The sequence below is a fragment of the Monodelphis domestica genome, chromosome 5 (assembly GCF_027887165.1).
Source record: "Monodelphis domestica isolate mMonDom1 chromosome 5, mMonDom1.pri, whole genome shotgun sequence".
Classification (NCBI taxonomy): domain Eukaryota; kingdom Metazoa; phylum Chordata; class Mammalia; order Didelphimorphia; family Didelphidae; genus Monodelphis; species Monodelphis domestica.
In genome coordinates, this window is record NC_077231.1 from 34127175 (window position 1) to 34150039 (window position 22865).

Sequence of the window (22865 nt, forward strand, 5' to 3'; positions counted from 1 at the left end):
GCCTCCGGCCCCTTTTCCGTGGCCCTCCCCCTGAGCCAGACCTTTTCTCCCATCACCAGCCCAGGAGACCAATCAGAAAGCGAGGGTCCTACCTGGATCCCTCTGAGCGAGGAAACTCCCATGTAGAGGAAAACTCCGTAAAGCACCGGCATGGGAATGAACTGGAGACAGACCCAAGAAGACGCACGATGAGCAGAAGCTTTGGGAGCCTGACGGAGCACCCTGACTTCACGCCCTCCTGGCCGGCCGGCCCCCCAGCTGACCCCGCCCCAGGCCGAGGGGTCCATTCCGGCCGCAGCCATCATCTGCGCCCTCCTCTCCTCCGCCGCGCACACAGAGGCTCTGCGTGGCTTTCTTACATTTTCAACCTTCATTTCTTTAAAATTTTGAGTGACAACTTCTGTCCCCCTCCTGCCCCCGGGGCCGCCTGAGGGCAATCCAGCGTGATTATCCAGGCCTGTGAGGGAGCCCTGGGGCCACCAGGCACCTCCCGCCTCACCCTTTCCTCTAAAATGGAGCCCTGGCACCCCTGGGTGGCTGCCCACCTCAGGGGAACTCGGGGACCGCCCTGCCACGCACGAGCCTCCTTCCTTAGAGCGGGGGCGCCTGCTACCTGCCAACCCCCTCGGCCTCCCAACCGGCTTGTTTCCTCTCTGACTCCACGTGAGCTGGTGGTCCACTAAGCCCCCTGATCCTCTCCCCTCCCTATACAGGCAGCGGTTTTTCTGTTTTCACTCAGGTTTAGACTGTGCCTCAAACCTGGTTAGTTTCGGCCTGTCATCCTAGCCTGCCTGCTTCCTGCCGCCCTGGGCCGAAGGAGGGGCCGGAGGGGGGCCCGCCCTACCTTCAGCACGGCCGTCATGAAGACGGAGCAGCCCATGAGCACGAAGATCATGAGCCCCGTGACTCTCTGCTCGCGGATGCCCAGGAACTTGGGCTGCTCCCCCGGCGCCGAGCACTCCGACTCCAGCTTGAGGCTGTTGACGTGCGTGATGGAGAGGACGGTGGCCGCCACGAACCAGGGCAGGCCCATGACGGAGCAGACGCCCAGCATCACGGCCACCATCAGCAGGTCCAGGTGGTAGCCGCAGCCCTTCTGTGAGGAGACGCCATCTCGGTCAGCAGAACCCCCGGGGCTCCCCGGGCGACCCGGACAGCAGAAAAGGCGGCTGGGGCTGGGAAGCCTTGGGCTCGAGTCCCTTCTCCGTCCGCCTGTGGGACTACTTTCCCCGAACCTGCCGGCCCCGAGCTCTCTGAGACCTGAAGTTCTTTTTAAAGCCTCCCCGTCTGCCCTCCTGAAGGGCTCTGAGGAGGCAGCAGAGCTGTAAGGCCTGGGCCGTGGGGGTTCAGTGACTTGCCCAGGGTCACCCGGCCAGGACGTGTCCGAGGCCACACTGGAAGCCGGGACCCCCCCACCCCCCCCGGCCCTCCTTCAGGCATTTGGGCAGAATGCCTGAGCCTGTTCCTCCCCCATCCCTAACTGGCCCGCTGGGTGGGCAGGAGAGGGGGCTGCTGGGACAACCACACCGCCCTGCCCCTCCCCACACGGTGTGAGGAACAGAGGCAGACGCCCCCACCTTGAGCTTGTGCTCTTTTCGGTTAATGATGACAGCCGTGATCTGCTGGTCCATGAATATCAGGATGGTGCACAGGAGAGCCGGGATGATGGCGGCGATCACCGTCCACCAGGGGTTGGGGCCAATGGGATTGATGATCCAGCCCCGGTCATCCCTGGTGGGCTGCAAGAAAGAAAGGCGCCATCCGGCTTAGTGGTTGCACTTTGGCTGGCAGAAAGAATAAGGGCAAAAGTCTCTCTGGGACGTCATCTCAGGGAGGGGCCGCTGGGCCCTTGGGTGGACGGAGGGGCAGCCCGCCCACGGGAGGGCCTGGGTCCAAACGCGTCACTTCCTGGCCACGTTAACCCCCCAGGAGCCCTCGCTGCTCTTCTTCCTTGGAATCGAGATGCAGCCGATTCTGTGGCCAGAGGTCAGGGCTTAAAAAACCGTAGTCTCTTGGGGCAGCTGAGAAGCAGGGTGGAAAGAGTGCCAAGCCTGGGTTCTAATCTGGCCTCGGCCTCCTCCTGGGCAAGTCCCTGAACCCCATTTGCCTGGCCCTTGCCCTTCTGTCTTAGAGCTGTTACTAAAACAGAAGGTAAAGGCTGACTCTTTCCTCTTTAATATTGCCTCGGCCCCCTCTGTAGGAAAGTATCAATGACTTCTTGAACCTTGCCTTTGTTCCAACCGCCCTTTGGTCACTTGGGGGATTCTCCTCTTGGTGGAGTAGCCAGGGGGACCCGACTTTTGTAGCCCGGCCGATGCCCCGCTGCGTGCCAGCCCACCTCCCCACGCCAGATCCCAGCATTAGCCGAAGGCTGACTGTTCCAGAGCTGAGCCCACGTGCCCAGCAGCGCACTGGCGGGCCCCACCCCAGCACACCCACCGAGTTAGCGAGGCGGCCCGAGGGACCCAAGTTCAGAGCCCTCCCCAGACACTCTGGTTGCACGACCCTAAGAAAGTCGCTCAATCCCAGTCTCCCCATCTACAAAGGGAGACAACCATGGTGCCTCTGGCCCAGGTCTGTTGTGAGCGGCAAAGGAGCCGGCGCCTGCGCAGTGCCCGGCACGTGCTCCATAAATGTTTGCCCCTTCCCCTCCCCGATACCGTGCCGGGGCTCCCTGGGGAGGGCTGGCCAGGTAGGAGGCCCCACTCAAGACGGAGCGTCTGCCCTAACACAGGCTCGTGGGAAGATCCCAAGCGCCCTTCCAGAGGGCGGATGACAACTCAGGAGCACGCAGAGCCACCTTGCCCGCTTCCTGCCCACAGCCACTGGGGCTGGCGAGCCCGGCTCGAGGCGGCCCCAAATGACAAGACAAGCTCTGTGGACAGCCTGCCCTGCCCCGGCCCTCGCTTCTCCCATTCTGTCCCGCACACAGACCCTCACCCCGAGACGCTCGCAGACAAGTCACAAACGAGGAGTCTGGGTCGGTGCCAGGCTAGGAACCTGCCAGGGACGGGCAGCGGAGTCCCAGGTGGGTGAGATGGATGAGCGCCGTGATACCGTCCGAGAGGCCACAAAGCCCAAGATGCCCAGGGAGGGAGCTACAGGGAGCGGCAAGTCCCACACAGCTGCCTCCTTCTTTACCCAAACCCCAGTGGCCAGCCCAAACTCCCCTTCCTTGAGGGCAGCTGCTTTCAGCTGGGTAACCGGGAGAAACCCCAAAGAAGAAGTGAACCAGAGTCCGTAACCCCCCCAGAGGAATTTACACTCCTAAAAGAGGATGTGGGCATCGGGGTGACTCAGTGGATGGAGAGCCAGGCCAAGATTCAGGAGATCCTGGGTTCAAATCTGGCCTCAGATACTTCCTAGCTGTGTGATCCTGGGCAAGTCCCTTAACCCCCATGGCCTTAGCCCTTACTGCTCTTCTGCCTGTGAAGATTGGATTTCGCTATCTCTGGATTGTAACAATGAAGATACTTAGCTCTTCCTTTATTGGGAAGATTGAATTGTAATCCATAATCTATTTTTAGTTTTTAAGCCCCAAAAGGTGGTAACTCAGTATTTGAAGTAGATCTACCCATTTTAACCACAAAAGGTGAACGAACCACAAAAGGTGTTAAGTAACCAAAAAAGGTATCCTCTAACCAAAGAAGGTGTGAACTAAAGAGTGGGCAGTCCTGGAGAGGAGTGTCTGCTGGGATTGGTAGATAGGAAATTTAGGGGAGGTGACACAAGAGAAAAAGATCTTTAAAAAGAGAACCAGAGGCCAGAAGAAGAGATATTCCATTCGATTCAAGTTAGATCAAAGAACTCTCCCTCGGAGGAGAGACTGGAAGACAAGACACTCGGACTTGGTTAGAAAAAGAGGACACTTATTAACCCAAATATATTCTCAGAGAGAAAAGTATTAAGGAGCATCTGTCTCCCTCCCTCCCTCGGGGCATCCCTGAGACCCCCTTAGGTGGCAGCAGGCTCTCTGGAGGCTGCATGCCCGTCCATTTGGGAGTGTGTGTGTCCTCTCCTCCCCTTTCCCATCCCGCTGTCTAACTCTCTCAACGCGTCCCAAGAGTCACCCCACGCTGATTTCCCAGCATCCCCTGCTCTGTGCCATGCTGTCAGGGGCTTGGGGCACATGCTGGCACTTAGCCCTCTCAGGACCAGGCCTCGCAGGCCCATCACTATGTGCTGACAGATCAGAAACATGAGGACCAGATCCCTCCCCGGGCCTTCCTGCCCCACACTTTCAGATCTTTTTGGCAAGTTTTTACAAAAGATCTAAAAATCCTAACAGCAAATACACAAAATAAGAGAAAAAGAAACCCAGTCAGCAGCTTTGCTGTGACTGCCAGAAGCTTTCCATTTCCAGCTTTATTAAGCTTTCCATTTTCGTCATCTTTGGATTAAGAGGAAAACTAGTGCTAAGCTGGGGGGTCCCTCAGCCTCGTCCCTAAAAGTACTTGTCTTTCCAAATTTCTGTGAATGCCTTTTGTTCCTGAGGCAGGGGCAGGGCAGGAGGGGTGCTCCAGAACTCGGCCTAGGCCAGGGTGTCCAAAAAGCTCTTTGAGCCCCCCTTAGCACCAAAGTCTTTGAAACAAAGCCAAGCGCACATCACATGAACTTTTTACCTTAAACACACTTGGGACCTGGAGCTTCGGGGATGGGACACCGATTAAAAAATCGAGAATCACCATTGTGAAGATGGTGAGGAAAACCGCAAAGTCACTCACCATGGAGCGTACCTGGTGGAAGGAAGGATGAGAAAGTTAGAAAACGTGGCAAAATGAGCATGAAAGGGCTTTGAAGTCCTCGTGACATTCTGGACATAACTGAGCATGCGTATTACTGCCCACCCTTCAGGGCCCATGAAGTGTGGCCGGAGGAGGCGCTGGACACCGGTCCTCCCGTCTCTGCAGGCCAGGTTGGAGAGGGGAAGGCTTCGGCTTCTGAGCCAATTGGGCCTGGGAGCAAGTCCCAGGAGGCCCCTTGTCGGAGCCCCTGAGCACAGGAAATGGGGAGCGAGTGACCCCAGGATTCGCCCAGGAGCTATCCAGACCCCCAAGGTGAGAAGAGCATATCCTGCAGTCAGCACAGCATCCGGCACTGTGCACAGGATGCTCAGATGATACAACCAGAATCATTTCAGCAAGCAATAAGGCCTGCGAGGGACAATGTGCCACAATGAGTTCTATAGCTGGCTGTGAGGGATTCTGTGTCCTTCCGAGGCCAGGCAGGAGAAAGAGATCTGACCTGGAGGCAGGAAGGCCCAAGTTCAAATCCAGCCTCAGACACTTACTAGCTGTGAATCGGGTCCAATGAAAATGACTTCATTTTTGACTGCCTTGGTTTCCTCATCTGTAAAATGGGATCATAATAGTGCCTCCCTCTCAGGGTAGGTGTGAGGCCTAAGTGGGATATTTGTAAAGCTCTTTACAACCCGACAGGCCTTGATAAATGCCGGCTGTGACCCCTACTCTACTGCCCTCTCTCTCGGTTTGGCCCTGGCCGGGCCACTTCCTACTGTTTCTCCTACTTGGTCTGATCCTGGGCTTCCCGCCTCGTTGGAGTCATGGAGGTGGGTTGCTCCATGTCTACTCTTCTGCCCTACTGGGGAGAATCCCTTGCCGTAACCTGAACTTCCTGGCCGTTCTCCACAGACTGCCAATGGACACTCATCCCGGCCCTGGGAGGCAGGTATTGCAAGTATCCCTGTTGGACAGACGAGGCAGCCGAGGCACCACAAGATGGAATCAACTTCCAGGAAATGGCGGGGTCGGGCCTCCGGCACACCTTTCTAAAGCAACGCCACCTTCCCCCGCCGCTCTGAGCGGGCTCACCTGCTCCTACGGAACTCCTGACCCCTGAAGCTACTGACTTTGTGGGAAACCAGGTCCCGCCACCGCCAGAAGCCTGCTTTGCCCGGCAGAATCCGCACCGATGCCCTCTCCTCTCAACCACAGAGCGCTCTGGGCCACTGCGTTTGGCTTATCCTGCAAGCTCCGAGGAGCTCCTGGGATTTGGAACAAGAACTAGAAAAGGAACCATCAGGACATCGAGCGGGTGCCCTCCCCTCCTCCGAGGAGGAGCGTAACTGCCCTGTGAAACTCACGCAGCTCTCAAAGCAAACTGTCTACAGGCGAATTCCTTCATCCTCACCCAAACTGTCTGAAGACCCAGCGTGGGGGCAAGGCCAGTGGAGGAGAAGCTCCCTGCCGGATCCAAGGGGGCGCCTCCTCCCCCACCCCAGCAGGAGCTCGGCCAGCACACGGGCAGGGGCGCCGAGGCGGAGGACACGCTGTCCTCCGCTGCCCCGACATCAGAGCGGAAGGCACAGTGCGTGGGAATTTGAGGATCCAAGTAAGCGCTACCTACTCTGGTTGGGAAATAGTGGCTTGTCTTGAATGTCTTTAGTGTACTAGAGAGGATAAAAGTGGTGAAGAAGAGGATGCAGGACCAGAAAAGCACGTCAGGGGTGTAAGGTCCGTGGTGGCCGCAAGCAGATCCTGTGAATTCTCCATGCAGCTCCTGACACTCCTGAAGAAACAAACGTTCCCAGTTACTGGAGGCAGCACGAGCGGGGGGGAAGCAGTCGCCCTCCCTCCGCGCTGAGTGCCTCTCGCCTCGCCACTCCGGGAGGGCGCCCGTGGCCCTCTCGGCAGTGGCTGCCTCCCTGGAGAGGTCACAGGGGCTGACGAGAAGAGGGGACGGAGGGAAGAGCCAGGGTGTGCCTGGCTGCCTTGGGCAGGCTCTAGAATAGATCTTTCTGAGAAACCATCTCCCACCTGTCAATGGCTGAGGCTACATGTGGAGTCACTGGCAAAACACCCCAGAAAGCTTATAGCAGGGCTATTGTTCATCAGCTCTATTGCCAAGGCAAAACAAGCTCCTCGAACTATGGGGGACGAGGGATCCCCGTCATCTTTTGTCTGCTGGGACAGGAAATAACGGATGTGCCCATCTCTCTCCCAAACACAGGACCAGCAAGCTGGTGGGGTACGAGAGCCCTCCGCCTCCCATTCCAAAGGGCAAAGCCAAACCAAGAAGTCCTTAAATGGCTGACTTTTGCAAGCTGCTCCAGCTACCCTGCCAAAGGGAAGAATCCCAGAGAGCCACGTCCTCCCCTCTGATCATGTCCTCCTGGTCTGAAAAGGGAGCAGGCATCATGAATAAGTGATAACGCTTTTTCCCCAAGAAAGAAAAAGCCATCCAACTGAGGACGACCCTATGTCCTCTCTGTCAGGTAAATCCAGAGCCTGCCCTGCTGGTCTACTGGACAGCCTCGGCTGCTCGTCGACTTACACTGACGGTCAGGTTGGCCCAGCTGGTTTCTGCTGCCACAATGTTGTGGTCCTTCCAGTACTGCAGCGTGTGATTACTGGGGTCCTTTGGGATAGTACACTTGCAGCTAGGAGCAAACAGAAGAGATGTCAGAGAAAGCATTAGATAACGAAAGAGACCATTTATTCAATGGGCCCCTGACAAGGAGCTGGGAAGGGCAGCCACCAGGGATGACCAAATCAGAATTCAAAGAGCACTCAGGAGGTGAAAGTGGCATTTTGCAGCGATCTACTTCAAGAGCTGCTGTGGGAAAGGGGAAATCACTGTCTAGAGCGCCAGGCTCCACAAGCAGTATCTCATTGCATCCTCACAGCCGCCCCGTTCTACGGCTGGGGGCAAGCAGGAGTTACTGACTCCCTCAGGGTCACCCAGCTCAGCTGATTGCTAGAAAGTGATTAGGTTACTAGATCAATTGTGGTTGCTTAATTCCTTTGTGATAAAGGAGGTGTATGGAAAGGGAGAGCGGTAACAGCAAAGGAACAGGGTAAAAACAAAGGGAAATAAAACTGATTCTAAAAGGTGTTCCAGGGCGTCAAGGACGAGGCTTGTGTCCCCAGGAGGCCAACATTCCAGCAGCGCTTGTCTCCGTAGGACAAAGGAGATGCCAGAACAGACCGTGGTGCACAGATGGAATGGAATGTTACTGTGCCATAACAAACGACAACTACAGTGAATTACTGAGAAGCACAGGAAGATTTACATCAAGTAAAACAAGTAGAACTGGGAGAATGCAATACGATCACTACAACAATGGGAATGGGAAGAACAAGGACAAAGCAATCAGTTCTAAAGACTGTGAAATCACAACTGCCAAGCTCAGTCTCCAGGAAGAAGAATGTGAAGGCCTCTCCCTCCCTTGGTTTCTCTCCAGAGGTAAAAGACTAGGAGTGGAGAACACTGAAAATATGGTGAGACTTTTTCTATATGCTGATCACCTTTGCCCAACTATTTTCCCCTCTTTTTTAGTCTTTGTTATGTGGTACAAGGAGGGAAGGTTACATGAAGAAATATAAGTGATATAAAACATCAATCACATTTTATTTTTTAAAAATAAATATCAAGTGAAGCATTTTGTTTAAAAAAATCAAGCACAGAAAGAAGTAAAGGGGGAAGAATTGGGTTTTATCTATTTATAGGATATAGTTATGTAATAAAAACACAGGGCTCCTGATTGACCCCAAATACAGGATGAACAAACAAGAATAGGGCACCACTCCTAAAAACTAGTGCAATCCTGGCTGCATTAAGGAAAGTATGATATCTAAAAAAGGAAGGTAATAATCACATTGGAGGCACCTTGTGGCACAGTGACTAGAGTGGCAAGTCTAGAGTCAGGAAGATTTATCTTCCCGAGTTCAAATCTAGCTTCACACACTTAATTAGCAATGTGACCCTGGCCAAGTCACTTAACCTTGTTTGCCTCAGCTTCCTCACCTGCAAAATGAGCCAGAGAAGAAAAATGGCAAACCAATTTAGTATGGAGTCACAAAGTATTGAGCACAACTGAAACAAGTCAATGATAACAATAGTCACATTGTACTCTGTAGCACTGGTATCAAAAGCAAATAGAAACAGAAACTGGGGCAGCTGGGTGGCTCAGTGGATTGAGAGCCAGGCCTAGAGATGGGAAGTTCTGAGATCAAATCTGGCCTCAGACCCTTCCCAGCTGTGTGACCCTGGGCAAGTCACTTGACCCCCATTGCCTAGCTCTTCCCACTCTTCTGCCTTGGAACCAATACACAGTATTGATTCTAAGATGGAAGGTGAGGGGTATTAAAAAAAAGCAAAACACGACCAACTAGAAATGGAGCCCACTGAACAGGTTAGAGGCCCTGCAGGCACATATATTAACATTATCTATGTTCTAGAGTTTTTTTTTCATTTTGTTAGTGTTTTCCTTTTCCATTTTCATCTATTTCAGGCTACATTGAGTGTTGCTGGCTGAATACAGCCACATGTTTGATCCCTTTTCTCCCTATATACTATAGATCTTGGAAGCACACTCAGAGTTCCAGGCAAACTGAAGAACATCTGGAAATCAGATCATGAGGGTCTCTGCACTTCCCCTTCTGTACCTGGTAATCTCACCAGCTGCCAAAGATCTAATCATCCCTATGCCGATGATTCTGAGATGTCCCCTTCTTGGCCCACTCTCCCTGCTCCCCACCGTCTCACATCTCCAACTGCCTTTCAGACATCTCCAATTGGATGCCCCACAGACATCTGAAATTCACTGTTTCCAAAACAGAGCTCTTTCCCACCACTAATCCAGGGGTCCCCAAGCTGTGGCCCCCTGAGGCCATGTATCCGGCCCCCACTGCACGTCCGGAAGGGGCCCCTCTTTCATTGGTGGTCAGTGAGGAGCACAGTATGTGGTGGTGTCGCGTCGCTCATGTACAGTACTACTTCCGGTGACGTAATCCTTTGCGTGGCGCCTTGTTCTGAGAGTACCTGAACGAGAACGAGGCGCTGCACAAAGGCTTACGTGGCTGCACAATGGAAGACTTCAGCGTGGTGAGCGGCAATCTGGGGGAGGGGATTCCACGCTGTGTGTACTGCTGCCCGGTATAGTGGTGGCAGTGCTGGGCCTGTGCAAGGTGTGACAGGCCCATCCCAGCCAGCACTGCAGCCTCCGCTACCCCAGACAGCGTATACAGATTTGTCCGTAGTTTTTTTATAGTCCGGCCCTCCAACGGTCTGAGGGACAGTGACCTGGCCCCTGTGTAAAAAGTTTGGGGACCCCTGCACTAAACCTATCACTGCAGAGCAATGCTCCCAGGCCTCTGGCTTACAGCTCAGCAGTCGTCCTGGATTCCTCACTTTCTTCCCCCCTCTCCCCCCATCTCCAAGCTGGCCTGTTCATTTCCCTTTCGCCATCTCTCTCCACTGCGCCCCCTCCTCACTCTGGTGCCTGGATTTCTGCAATAGCCTGCTGTGGTCTGTCTGCTTCAAGCCTCCCCACTCCAATCCTCTCTCAATTCAGCCACTCACACAGGCCAGATCATGTCCCTCCTCCCCAGCGATGCCCCTAGGAGCAAACAGAAAGGGGTCTGCTCGGAGGTCAAAGGCCTACGTGGCGAGTCTCCCAAACGTGTCATCCTCAGTCCAGTAACCCTGGCTTCTGGGCATTCCTGCTCTCGGCATTCTCTCTGACTGTGCCCCAACTACTGACCATCCTGGCATGCTCCAAATTCCAACTAAACTCCCGCCTTCTATAGGAAGCCATCTCCAGTGCTTAATTCCAATATCTTCCTTCTTTTCGTTAGTACCTATTTGTCCTATCTATAGCTTACTTGTTTGCATGCTGTCGCCTCCGTAAGACTATAAGCAATTTGAGGGCTTTTTTAAACTTTCTTTTTAAATCCCCAGGGCTTAGTACAAGTGGATGGCACACAGTAGGCACTTGATAAATGCTTACTGAACTGAACTGAATATGCGCAATGGTTTGGGGACTAAGGAAATTTAGACTAGAAAAAAAGATTTAAGGACAGCCTGTTTGTGTAGCTCCAGGAGAAGTAATCAGCACCAAGGATTAGAAATAAGGAGTTCGCTTTTGGCTCAACCCAAAGAAGAACCTCCCAATAAGAGCTGTTCAACAATGGTAGGGGCTGTCACACAAAAGACTGATTTACCCACCCCCAGAAATATTTGAATAGTGTCTGAAGAGGGAACGGTTCCTCCAGCCATGGCTGGATTCCAAATCCTCCAGGGTTCCCTTCCAAATTCAAGATTCCATGTCACCTGACTGCATTATGTTTAGTCGTCAACATTCACACTCACACCCAGAGCAGTGAGAGGGAGGGGTGTGTGTGTGTATGGGGGTGGGGTGGGGTGAGGGGAGTGGATGTGTGTTGAGCACATACACTTTAGCCTTGGGCACCGGGAGGTTCACTGCTCCTTTGTTTCTATACATTCTCTTCCTGTTTCTCTCTCTTCTACTTCCTGAGATGGTCCACATCAGATCAATACAAGTAGAGGACAGCGAGCTGTTAGGGGTGTTATTAAAGAGGTCCACAGTCCACAGAAGGGGCTGGTTAGGGGATCTCTAAGGTTCTTTGGGATATACAGAACTAAGGGAGGACCAAGTTGAAGCTTGAGCAAGACGACTCGGGCATTTTTTCCAGATGGCAAAAGTTCCCTGGTCATAATTTTAAAAAATCTGCCTCCAGAGAGTAAATGGTGAAAAAACAGAAGGTTCTACAGGCAACAATAAAGAAAAGAATATACCATCCACAACAGCCTAGTGACCAATGAGAGTTTCTTGAAATAGTCACTTCAGCCAAGAAGCTGTGTGATCAAGTAACAATATTTTCAGTTGTAATCTAGTAAGCAATCTGGGTTCCCAGATCTGTCTGGTCAAAACCAATAAAATCCTAGGTAGGAAATGACCCTTTAAGAAAGATAGTTGTGGGGGAGCTAGGTGGCTCAGTGTATTGAAAGCCAGGCTAGACAAAGGAGGTTCTGGGTTCAAATCTGGCCTCGGACATGGCCTAGTTATATGACCCTGCACAAGTCACTTAACTTCCATTGCTTAGCCCTTACTCTTCCTTCTGCCTTGGAACGGAGGGGGAGGGGAGATGGGGGGGATAGAGGGAGGGATGGAGGGAGGGAAAGAGAGAAATAGAAAGGAAGGAAAGGAAGAGAGGAAGAGAGAAAGAGAGAAAGGAAGGAGAGGAAGAGGAAGGAAGGAAGGAAGGAAGGAAGGAAGGAAGGAAGGAAGGAAGGAAGGAAGGAAGGAAGGAAGGAAGGAAGGAAGGAAGGAAGGAAGGAAGGAAGGAAGGAAGGAAGGAAGGAAGGAAGGAAGGAAGGAAGGAAGGAAGGAAGGAAGGAAGGAAGGAAGGAAAAAGAAAGAGAAAAAGATTCTTTCCCAAAAGAGGAGATTCTTACTATGTTCATGATTTCAAAAATCTTTATACTAAGGGAGGTTTTTTTTTTTTAATTGCCAGCACTCAACTTAAATCCCCACTGATTCAATATCAGACTCTTCTTGTTCATCTTATCCTCAGGAGAAACAGGATAGATGTTCTCTATCTTACAGGTATATTTCAATTTGTGGTGCTTCTCATTACTACACTTCAGATGCAGTGCTTTTTACACATTGTTTTTAAACCCTTACCTTCTGACTTAGAATCAGTACTATGTATTGGTTCCAAGGCAGAAGGGCAATATGGGCTAGGCAATGGGGGTTAAGTGACTTGCCCAGGGTCACACAGCTAAAGTATGAGGCCAGATTTGAACCTAGGACCTCCTATGTCTAGGCTGGTTCTCAATCCACTGAGCCACCATTCTTCCAACAGCATGTGCTCCCATCACGTCTCTGTGTCACCTTTGGCAATTCCCATATTACAAACCTCTTCATCATGAATCTCTCTGTCTTGGTGATCTGTGATCAGTGGTCTCTGATGTTACTACTATAAAGGTTTTGGGCACCATGAACTGCACCCATATTAGATGGCAAACTGAACCAAGGATGCTCCCCATCTCTCCCTCTCCTTGAGCCTCCCTATTCCCTGAGACACAACAATACTGAAACTAAGCTGATCAGTAACCCTACACAATGGCCTCCAAGTGTTGGGGGGGTGGTGGGGAAGGAACAGTTAATGATGTCTCATTTTACGAATCGCCAGAGCCATCCCAGCTTTCAGCAACCACCACCCTGGGCAGGGAGCAGCCATCAACACTGACGCAAGACCCTCCTCTAGCAAAAAGATTGAGTCATTAAAGATTCAGATGAGTTAATATTTTTCATCAATAAAGCATTTTTAAATTAAGGCATATACAGTATAAACCTAACTTCTCTATGCACTGGGAAACCAAAATGGTCCTGCATTTTATGGCACTATTCGCTTTACTGTGGTGGTGGTCTGGAACCAAAGCCTAATAGCTCCAAGGTATGACTGTACTCTATATGGTCAAAGACTTATTAAATGACCCCATCCCTCACTTGTCTAGATTTCTCACAGAATCTTGGTGCCAAAAAGAATCCTAGACATCAGCCAGGCTACTTCACTTCCCAGAGGAGATGAAGAGACTCAGCCGAGGTCCACACAAGGAATTAAAGGCAGAACTAGAATGAAAACAGTGCCTTCTCGGACACTAACTTCTCTTTTGGTTCCTCCAGTCTTCTGCCAAGATCCAGGCTCTTCGCTCACTAACCATCAGGGTTATTCTCCCAGGTTTCTGCATCTACATCTCTAGTTCCCAACAGGGCTCTGGAAATCCTTCACCTCCCAGGGCCACACCTTGGAGCAGTCGTGCTCCTCACCAAAGCTCTGCTCACAGAAGAGGAAAAAGCCCACACTTACTAGTAAAGGCTAAGGTGATCCAGTTCGCTGTGCATGTGGATGGGGTAGGTTTCCCCCAGATGAATCAGTTTCTCTATTGCTTCGTAGATGAAAATGATACAAATCAATGAGGCAAACGCTTCTTCAGTAAAACGGGTGATATAGCAGACAAGAGAGCTGGCATCCGTCGCCACAAGGACAATGCAGAGGAAGGCAGTCCACAGTCCAATGCAGGCTCGGAGGGACAGGTACGAGAGGGCATAGTCTCTGGAGCAGAGCCACAAGAAATCAAAAGCACCAGTGAGGCCGCCTAACCAAGGACAGCAGGCCATGAGCTCAGAGCCCTGGCCCAGCTATTTGCACACATCCCACTCTACTCCCAGGGACTCTCCCCACAAAGGATGGGACCATTACTTGCAATGCTTCTGATTCTCCCCGTTTGTTTGGTCCAATGATTTCATTGCTCTAGTGAACTCCTCTACCATGGCACAACTTCTTTACCATGTAGAGTCCAAGAGAGGGTCACAGTAGATCACTGAGACTCAGTTCATTTGCCCAAGTTGCCCAAGCAGGACTCTGAAGAAGGTCAGCTGTCTATCCACTTCATCAGAGTGCCTCCTCCTCCTACTTTATTTTGGGGGTTTTTTAAAACCTTCACTTCTGTCTTAGTGCCAATTCTAAGACAGAAGGGCAAGAGCTGGGCAAACCGGGATTAAGTGACTTGTCCAAAGTCACATAGCTAAGAAGTGTCTGAGGCCACATTTGAATCCAGGTCCTCCCAACTCCAGACCCAGCACACTATCCACTTTCATTCATTCGTTTCATTCATTCATTAGGTCTTAAGACTCCTATTCTGATTTGAAATCACAAGTGCTGTCCTTTTTTTGTACCTAAGACCTTGGGATTTGATCTGGCCCAAAACCACAGGAGTTCAGGTTTTCTGAAAGGAAAGGAAGACCTTACTTGCAGAACTTGAACAAAATCTTTTCAAACACGAGCACAGGTCCCGTACTTCCCAAGATGGTGAGAGCCTGCCCAGCAAACAAGGAATAGGCTATTCCAGTCATTGAGGCGCCAAATAAAGATTCAATTGCACTCTGCAAGGAATAAAATTCAGAACTGATTCCAGATCAGATCAATAAACAACAATGTTGTTCTCTCTACTCTATTACATAGATTTTCTATGTATCGTAAAAGTCATTTGCTTGCATTTTGTATTACCCAAAGTCTAAAACTTCCCCTATAACAAATGAAAGCACTTTAATAATTCAGGTGCCCAAGTCCATCCCTCCCTCAATCCTTGCAATCCTGAGTGATGGCTTGTTCCAATATTCTTTTTTAAAATATGTGAACCACGATGATAAGGTCTGGGCTATGGGCTGTTAGAGTCAGTCACCTTAAAGTCTATTTTAAGGTGACAAGAGTTTATCCTTAGATTCTTCCTGAGGCATCATGAAGTCAAAATATACAAATATCTTTCTGGCTCTGATATTAAAGAACTTAATATTCATTCCACACATGAGGAAATATTGTTTGTTAAGTCATCAGGATGCTAGCAATTCATAAAATCTACCACTCTTGCAAAAAAAAAAAACAAATTGGCGCCAACTGCTAAAGATAAATATGAATAGAAACAAATTATGTAAGTGTTAACTAGGGACAATAGTGGCAATACAACCAACTCTCCTCCGAATGTATATGAATAGAGGGTAGCAGTGATATAAATTATGCAATGTGACAAATGATTTCCAAATCCTTTTGTTTGTCATTGGAATGTAGGCTGGGCATTATTCAAGGGACTTCTGTTTTGACAACAAACTTCCCTATTTAATTATGTCTGGCTAAGTTAAAAAATATAAATAATTTATCCTCCCTGGGAATAGATCAACACCATAAGGAGTTGGCCCAGAAGGGTCAGAAATCAACTAGGAATTAACATTTTGTTGTGGATAATCTAAATCCAAAAGATTAGTATAATCCCTCGGATTTCTATTACCCACAAATTCCTTTCATATTGATTATCTTCTTTTAGCCGTATGCCATTCCTGGAAGGGCCAGGACCCTTAAATAAAATGCAGAGAGGAGAGGGCCTGCCAAGCGATTAACTGATTAACTAGCAAGAAGCCAGATCTCCTCCTCTGCCGCCATCATGCTCTCTGTCTTTGGTTCAGGTCTTAGAGTGATAAGAGGTCTTACTATTCGTCCCTCGGTTGCTTCTCCGAGCAGTCCCCCAAAGGTGATCACAGGTGACATGCAGGCACAGTACAGGAAGAGGAAGGAGGCCAAACACTGCAGACTCAGCGCATCGCGGTAGTCACTCCAGTACCAGGGGGCCTTCCGCTTTATGTCCAGCACCAGCCCCCCAAAGAGCCTGCAGAGACGGGAGACAGCCGGTGAGCCTCGTGCTCCCCCTGCGCGCCTGCTGTGGGAAGAGGCAGGTCACCAAAGCGAGGTGCTGCTTCAGGGGCAGCGTGTGTTCTCCAGCAGCCAAAGACACGACTTTCGTTCCTGAGGCGGACGAGCAAAGCCAGCACCGGCTCCAATTGCCTTACAAATCCAAAGCCCACCTATGAAAAGCCCCTAAAGCCCCGAGGACTGAGCACCCACGAAAGGAAAAATAAAGCTTGAAAGGCTGCTGCAAAAGTACAAAGGGTAAGGAGAGGCAGAAAAAACTAGCAGAGGGGCGAAAGCGAGGGAGAAGAAACCAGGCCAAAGCTGGACAGCCGCTCTGGCTCGAAGACCCTCTCCTGAAATGGGGAAAGCTCTGGGCCATGGGCCCATATCAGGCCCAATGCTCTCTGTTCCCTCTACCTAAGAACACCTTAATTTAGCTCTTGGCCTGCCCCCAGGCTGAAAAATCAATTTAGACCCCAGGGTGAGAGGTCAGACAGTTATTTTCCTTTCCCATAGCTGGTGGTGCAGTGGAAACTGGGCCTGAAGTCAGGAAGCCCTGCCTCAGATACTTACTGGCTGTGTGACTCTGGACAAGTCACTTAATCCTATTTGTCTCAGTTTCCTTCTCTGTAAAACAGGAGAAATTCCACCACCTACCTCACAGAGTAAATGAGAAATATTGGTGAAGCGCTTAGAGTGAGCACAGACCTGGCATAGAGTGAGCCCTTAAATGCTTTTTCTCTTCCCCTTTCTCACACTCACACATGGACACTTCAGGACAACTGCTCTCAACCAGTCACCATCCTGGGAAAAGTCTTCTCCCAAAACAATCCACTACTTTAGAGCAAGAAGTTATATGAATTAAACTGCCCAACCAAGGGTCTACTGATAAATATTTAACAACCAGCTCTCAGACAAGTTTTTTACGTTTAATCTGTATCATTGGTATTTTCTCCATCCCTTCTTAAGTGCTTGTTCATTTCCACAATGTGAGAATTTAACAATTAATTCCCAAGATTCAGCTGGCTCCAGCACACCCTGGCATCCCCTGGGGGGTGCTCCCATCGCCTCAGTGACTCCCTGATGGGCAGCACCTCTGGGAAGCAGGCTTTAGGGAGCGGGCAGAAGCCCAGGAGATTCATTTTTTAATATTTCACCCCTGTGCTCCACAAACTTGCTGTGCGAAAACGGACAGTATAAGCGTGCCTGGTAACACTCGGAGAGCACCCCGACTATCGTCTGACCGTCACCCTACCCCTACACAAGGCAGGGAGAGCAGGCATTTTCTTGCTGAACAAGGAAACCGTTAATGAGGTTAAATGGCTTGCCCGGTTTGCCCAACTAGCAAAGGGATAGGATGGGGTTTCCTCTCTTTCAGCCCTGAGTGAGTCTCCTTCCCTCTGTCTCCCCATTGTTGCCACACTGCTCTCAACCCCGCCCCCCCCCCCAAGGCTGCTGCTGCTTCTCCTGTCTAAAGCTTCCTCGGGAACATCATTTCACCTGTTTAAAAACGTCGGGTGAGCCGTCCTCGCTCTGCTCCTCTCTAGGAATAGCCCTGGCTCCCAGGATGCGATCCTTCACTAACTGAAGGTAGCTACACCAAGGGTCAGTGGGCCTGGGCAGCAGGAAAGAAGCTCCTTGCCTGTCATGCAGACTAGGTGGATGAAGTCTGGCTGAAGGAAGGGGAGCTTTCTAGGGAGCCTGCAGAGCCTGACTTCTTTCCCAGAAGTGGTGTCTCAACACCAGGCATGAATCCGTCTTGGGCAGCCCTTCAGGAGAGCCTCCTTGGTCTGGGGTCACCACTTGCCAGGCTCAGGACCATGTCTTCTGGGCACATTCCTTATGAGAACAGCTATATCCCAAACCTTTAGTGGTCCACTAAAATGCCAAGACAGTCATGGCCTGACCAAAGCGTTGGCTGTGGTTTGCTATTTTGACCCAAGGTCATATAAGGGAACTGGGGCAACATAAGGCATTGGGAGCGAGCGGGTCTCCTTCCTCTGGAAAAGGATGTCACCATGCTGAGATGCTAAGCGAAGATCCTCCCCCAATTCAGTGTGCTGTAGCAAGGACTCCATTTATTTTCTTTTCCTACCAACCATGCTACAGGGCATTTTAATTTTGTGTCCACACTTTCTAAAGTTGGGAAAGATGGCATTAAATTCGCACACTCGTGCATTCTATGATGCAAAAATGCAAGGACATCGAGGTGGATGGTCAGACTCTGGAGGTCCTTTGGCAAAAGTACTCTGAGAAGGTCAGGAATAATCTTTTCTCTCAGGGCCTGAATTACCCAATATCAACACTCTACTTAACGTAGGGAGGTCGGCCACTGAGGATGGTGATTATGAACATAATGGATCTAAGAGATCTAATAGATCTAATCTAACACTAAATCCCCTGCTGCCATGGGCATTAGAAGAGACCATCTCCTAGATGTCCTCTCTACAATACTGTACCCTTCAAAATGCAGGCCTTGTCTTTTATAGACAACATCACATGGCTATAATAAACTCAACATGATTAATTCATTGCTAAGAGCACCAGCAAGGGGATATCAGGCCTTGCCACTAAAAATCTTTTCTTTCAAATTAGCCAAGTGTGTCAGTGAAGATGAAACCATATAATTTCCTATAATTTATCTCAAATTCTTAAGTAAATTTCCCTTTTTTAAAATTTAATAAATATTGATTAAATGCCTACTCTATACAATACATTGTGTGAGGAGCAGAGGCAGACCCAAAGATAAACAAAACAGTTCTTCAAGAATTTAAAAATCTAGAAGGGTGGAGACAGCTAGGTGGCTCAGTGGACAGAACATCAGACCTGAAAATGGGAGGTCCTGAATTCAAATAATCTCAGGCACTTCCCAGCTGTGGGATCCTAGGTAAGTCACTTAACATCCATTGCCAAGGCCTTTCCACTCTTCTGCCTTGGAACCAATATATAGTTTTGATCCTAAGTGAGAAAGTGAGGCCTTTTAAATAAAAAAACTAGTAGGGAGCCAGTTCTTTTTACAGTTTAAAGGCTTAACAAAAATGAAAAGCAGTACCTTTTTATGTCCACTGAGGTGAGAGAAGAGGCAAAAGGCCTCTATCTTTTTTTTTTCCTTTTAAACCCTTACCTTCTGTCTTAGTATCAGTTCTAAGACAAAGAATGGCATGGGCTAGACAACTGGGGTTAGGTGACTTGCCCAGGGTCACACAACAAGGAAGTATCTGAAACCATATTCGAACTCAGGATCTCCCATCTCCAGGCCTGGTGCCCTATCCACAGTGCTACCTAGCTGTTCTGGACTCTATCACAAGAGAGAATTAAGTTAGACACATTCATCAGAACTTCAAGGTTTGAAGAGTTATTGGTCAAAAGAATGTTAGCAAAAGAAATTTGACAAGATTTTTCTGACCATTCTTGAGAGTTCCTTTCTAGAATAGTTGGGCTGCCATTCTACTTGAAGGAAAGGGGGCTGGTGACTCAAGAAACCCCTTTTGGCCTCCTCCAGCTTTGAGATTCTAAAACTCCACTGCTTGTCATTCAGGGTTCTAGACTTCTTTTGTATCTTTCTTAGGACCTACTACTAGCAGGTCCTCTTTACTCCTGGGTTCAGATCAAAAGGTTTTTAGATTTGTGCATCTTTGCAATTTCTCTCTGTTCCTAGTCATATTAAGGCTTACAAAGACATTTGAATCCATACATATAGCTCTTGAAAAGCAAAGCTCAGAAATGGAATTCAGCCACATGGGTTCATATATAACCAGGTCAGCATGGGTCAAAGTCCCAAATATTATATTTTTATGTATCCACAACACTCTGAGACATTGATTCCCCCTCAAAAGTTCTTTCGAGCCTATGTAAACATCATCGTAGTAAATACTGAAAGAAAAATGTTTTGTTTTAAACAGCTTCTTTACTTTTAACACCAACATGAAACTTCACAAAACTCACCTCCCTGTACGTTGAAGTTCAGGACCACTATGGCCACCATGTTGCTCTGGTTCAACATGGCAAATATTTCCATTTGGAACCCCAGGCATCTTCCTTTTTTCCTAATTACAAAATATAATGAATTACTTTTACTGATGAAGTCATCATTTGTTTATTCATATTAATGGAAGAGAAAAAACAATGGTGTTAACTCAGAAAACACCAAAGAATGCAAAAACCACTTCTTGGGCAGGGTTCCATAACTGATTTCCCTTGCTAGTTTTTATTTTACTCAAATGAATATGAAAACAATTTTGTATTCACTGAATTAATAGTGTCTGAACAGTGAGAGCAGAAGACACTAGGAAGAGCAGTGTGCTAGCTGGAAGAAAAATAGTAATTACATGAAATACCCTCAAAAAAGAGTAGTCTACATGCAAGAGGTTTATATAGTAAGGTCCTAAACGGCTTGATGACCTGAGAGGGCAGGGAGCCTTTTCTTTGGATTTCAACTACCTCTACCCATGTAGATCATAGATATGCCCACTAACAACGTTTGGAGAAGACTCCGGGGAATCTACTGGGATGTGCTCAATAATGTATCACTGAGGAGAAGTATATGTCCTTAACCACCATGCCTGGAAGTGGACTTAGCTTGGGCTGTTACAGACGGGCTGGGAATAAACTATTGCAAAAGAGAGCCAGTCCTTTGTGCTAGGACTATAAAAAAGAGTCAGTTGTAGAACCAGTCTTCCCCTGTCCCCTTCCCACCCACTCCCTTATCACAGATATCCTTTAAGAGCTGAGCACAGTGGTCTTCCATTGCAATCATATGCTATAACTTGCTCAGCCATCCCCAATTGATGGGCATCTCCTCACTTTCCAGTTCTTTGCCCCAACAGGAAGAGCTGCTATAGAGGGATACCTTGTGTTTGGTGCTGAGGGCCTGGGGGCTTCAAGTTCTCATCCCCCCCACAGGGGTTCTTAGAGTATTCAGGCCACCTTGCACAGTAATACCAGGCATGGAGAGGATACACCCCCCCTCACCCCCCATTCCTTTGAGGGAACCACTTCTCAGTGGTCCCCTCAGACAAAATCTGCTTCTTTTGCTGAGTTGGGGAAGAAGGAAGTTCCACTTGAATGTATTAGATACTGAAAAAGAAAAGCAACTTTGCAAACTGGACCAGAGCCATATTCTCAGGTATAATCTTGTTCCTGTTCAACCATATTCTTGGAAATGACCATTTTATTCATTAGGTTCATGATAAAAAAGGAAGAAGGAAAAAAAGGAGCTAAGCACAAACTGGAGAACAACAGAATTAGAAATGATCCGAGGTCCCAGGCCAGAAAAAAAAACCTATGCATACCATGCACTCCCCAATGAGAACCACTTCTTTGGGGTACAGTCATTACTTATTACTTGTGTTTTCACTCATGGGAACTGAGAGGAGGACAGTTCCTGGACTCCAGCTCCATGGCATAATCTCTCAGCCAAAAAGGTGGCAGCTGTGGAGAGAAAAACCATGTGGCAAAGCAGAAATCTAGGTCTGGGTGATGTCGAGCCCTTCTAATGCTTCTGAGAATTCTCTTTAGGTAAGAAAGGCTTCCATTCAGAAATGTAATGAGCTCCACTGTGCCCCTCTCTCCTTTCATCCATATCCCTTCCCTTAGTTCTCTCTCCCCTTCTTAGAGCCAAAGCAAAGGCTCTTGGGGGTTATACCAGTATCTTTCTTTTGGTTTGTTCTTTTTTAATCTTACCTTCTGTCTTATAATCAATTTTAAGTACTGGTTGCAAGGCAGAAAAGTGGTAAGGGCTAGGCGATGGGATCACATGGCTAGGAAAGATTTGAATCCAAGGCCTCCCATTTCCAGGCCTGGTTCTCTACCCACTGAGCTACTTGGCTGCCCAATACCTTTCAATAATCAGCAATTAAATCATTGTTTTACCTCCATCTCTCACATATGACCCCCTTCCCTCCACTCACCCTGTGGATCCACTGTCCAGGGGAACCTTGCCCAGGCTTTCCTCCAATATCTATGAAATCCTTCTCTAGGCTGGGGAAGGAGGACAAAAAGGGGGGGGGGGGTGACAAGGACAATATTCCGGCTTTGTTTTTTAAGGATCGGGCACCCGGGGGAATTTGCTCCCAGCCCCAGCCTAGACTCCCATCAGGCACATGAAGGCTTGACATCTGGGTCTGCGGCCCACTGCACAGGGCCTGGCACAGATCCCTAACGGGTGCTTTTCACTGATTGATGACTTCTTCCACCGCCCTCAAGGGTTCGAACTCTCCGATCAAGCAGGCCATGGCTGCAGGCTTTGAAGCAGGTCAGAGCCTGTCAGCTGGGAGTGGGGGCCTAGACCCAGGAGCAGAAGCAGAGTCCAAAGCCGCCAGTGCCTGCTGAACTGCTGGGCTGTCCGCCCCAGACCCTCTCCTTTCTCAGAGCTGTTTGGCAGACAGGCGTGTTGGGTGGGGGTCCCAGGGGCTGTAGGAGAGGCCTAGAGGCAGGTGCTTCCCAGGAAAAGCACACGTTTGTCCCTCCATAAACTGACTCCGATCTGGGGGAATGGCTGAGAACGCGGCGCCCAAGCTCATCACCGCGACTTTTGGGACATTTGAACTGGGAGTCCTGGGGTCCCACAGAAGGCACTCATCCACTACCTAAGCCCATGAACAGGTGACTGCTTCCACAGCCAATCAGCTCACAGATCTCATTTCTGCTTCCCTCCCCTCCCCCACGGCTTCGGCTCCTGGGCACCTCTCCTCAGGATTTCTGCGCTTGGCCTCCTAACACCTATCCCTGCCTCCCCAGCCTCAGTTCCTCCCAATCTATCGGCTGGTCAACAGCTAAGAACGGGTCTGACGGGTCTGACCGTATTACCGCTCTCCCAAACGCCACAGCCTCTGCCCGGGACCAAACAGGGGCTCC

The 22865-nt window shown here is 49.6% G+C and overlaps 1 protein-coding gene across 8 annotated transcripts in view; it reads right to left on the bottom strand.

Moving 5' to 3' along the window:
• The window catches only part of SLC4A8 (solute carrier family 4 member 8), an 82490-nt gene that overhangs the window by 12429 nt on the left and 47196 nt on the right, over window positions 1-22865 (bottom strand). For all 8 annotated transcript variants that reach the window (XR_008912053.1, XR_008912052.1, XM_056798199.1 and 5 more), the window contains exons 11-20: window positions 19956-20056; window positions 15813-15987; window positions 14580-14713; window positions 13638-13883; window positions 7294-7399; window positions 6367-6528; window positions 4623-4736; window positions 1578-1739; window positions 845-1096; window positions 93-161 (exon numbers count right to left, since the gene is read on the bottom strand). Coding sequence is in view for 6 of the 8 variants with exons in the window: in XM_056798199.1 (XP_056654177.1) it covers window positions 93-161; window positions 845-1096; window positions 1578-1739; window positions 4623-4736; window positions 6367-6528; window positions 7294-7399; window positions 13638-13883; window positions 14580-14713; window positions 15813-15987; window positions 19956-20056 (1521 nt within the window). In the remaining 2 variants the exon portion in view is untranslated. The remainder of the gene's footprint in view (window positions 1-92; window positions 162-844; window positions 1097-1577; window positions 1740-4622; window positions 4737-6366; window positions 6529-7293; window positions 7400-13637; window positions 13884-14579; window positions 14714-15812; window positions 15988-19955; window positions 20057-22865) is intronic.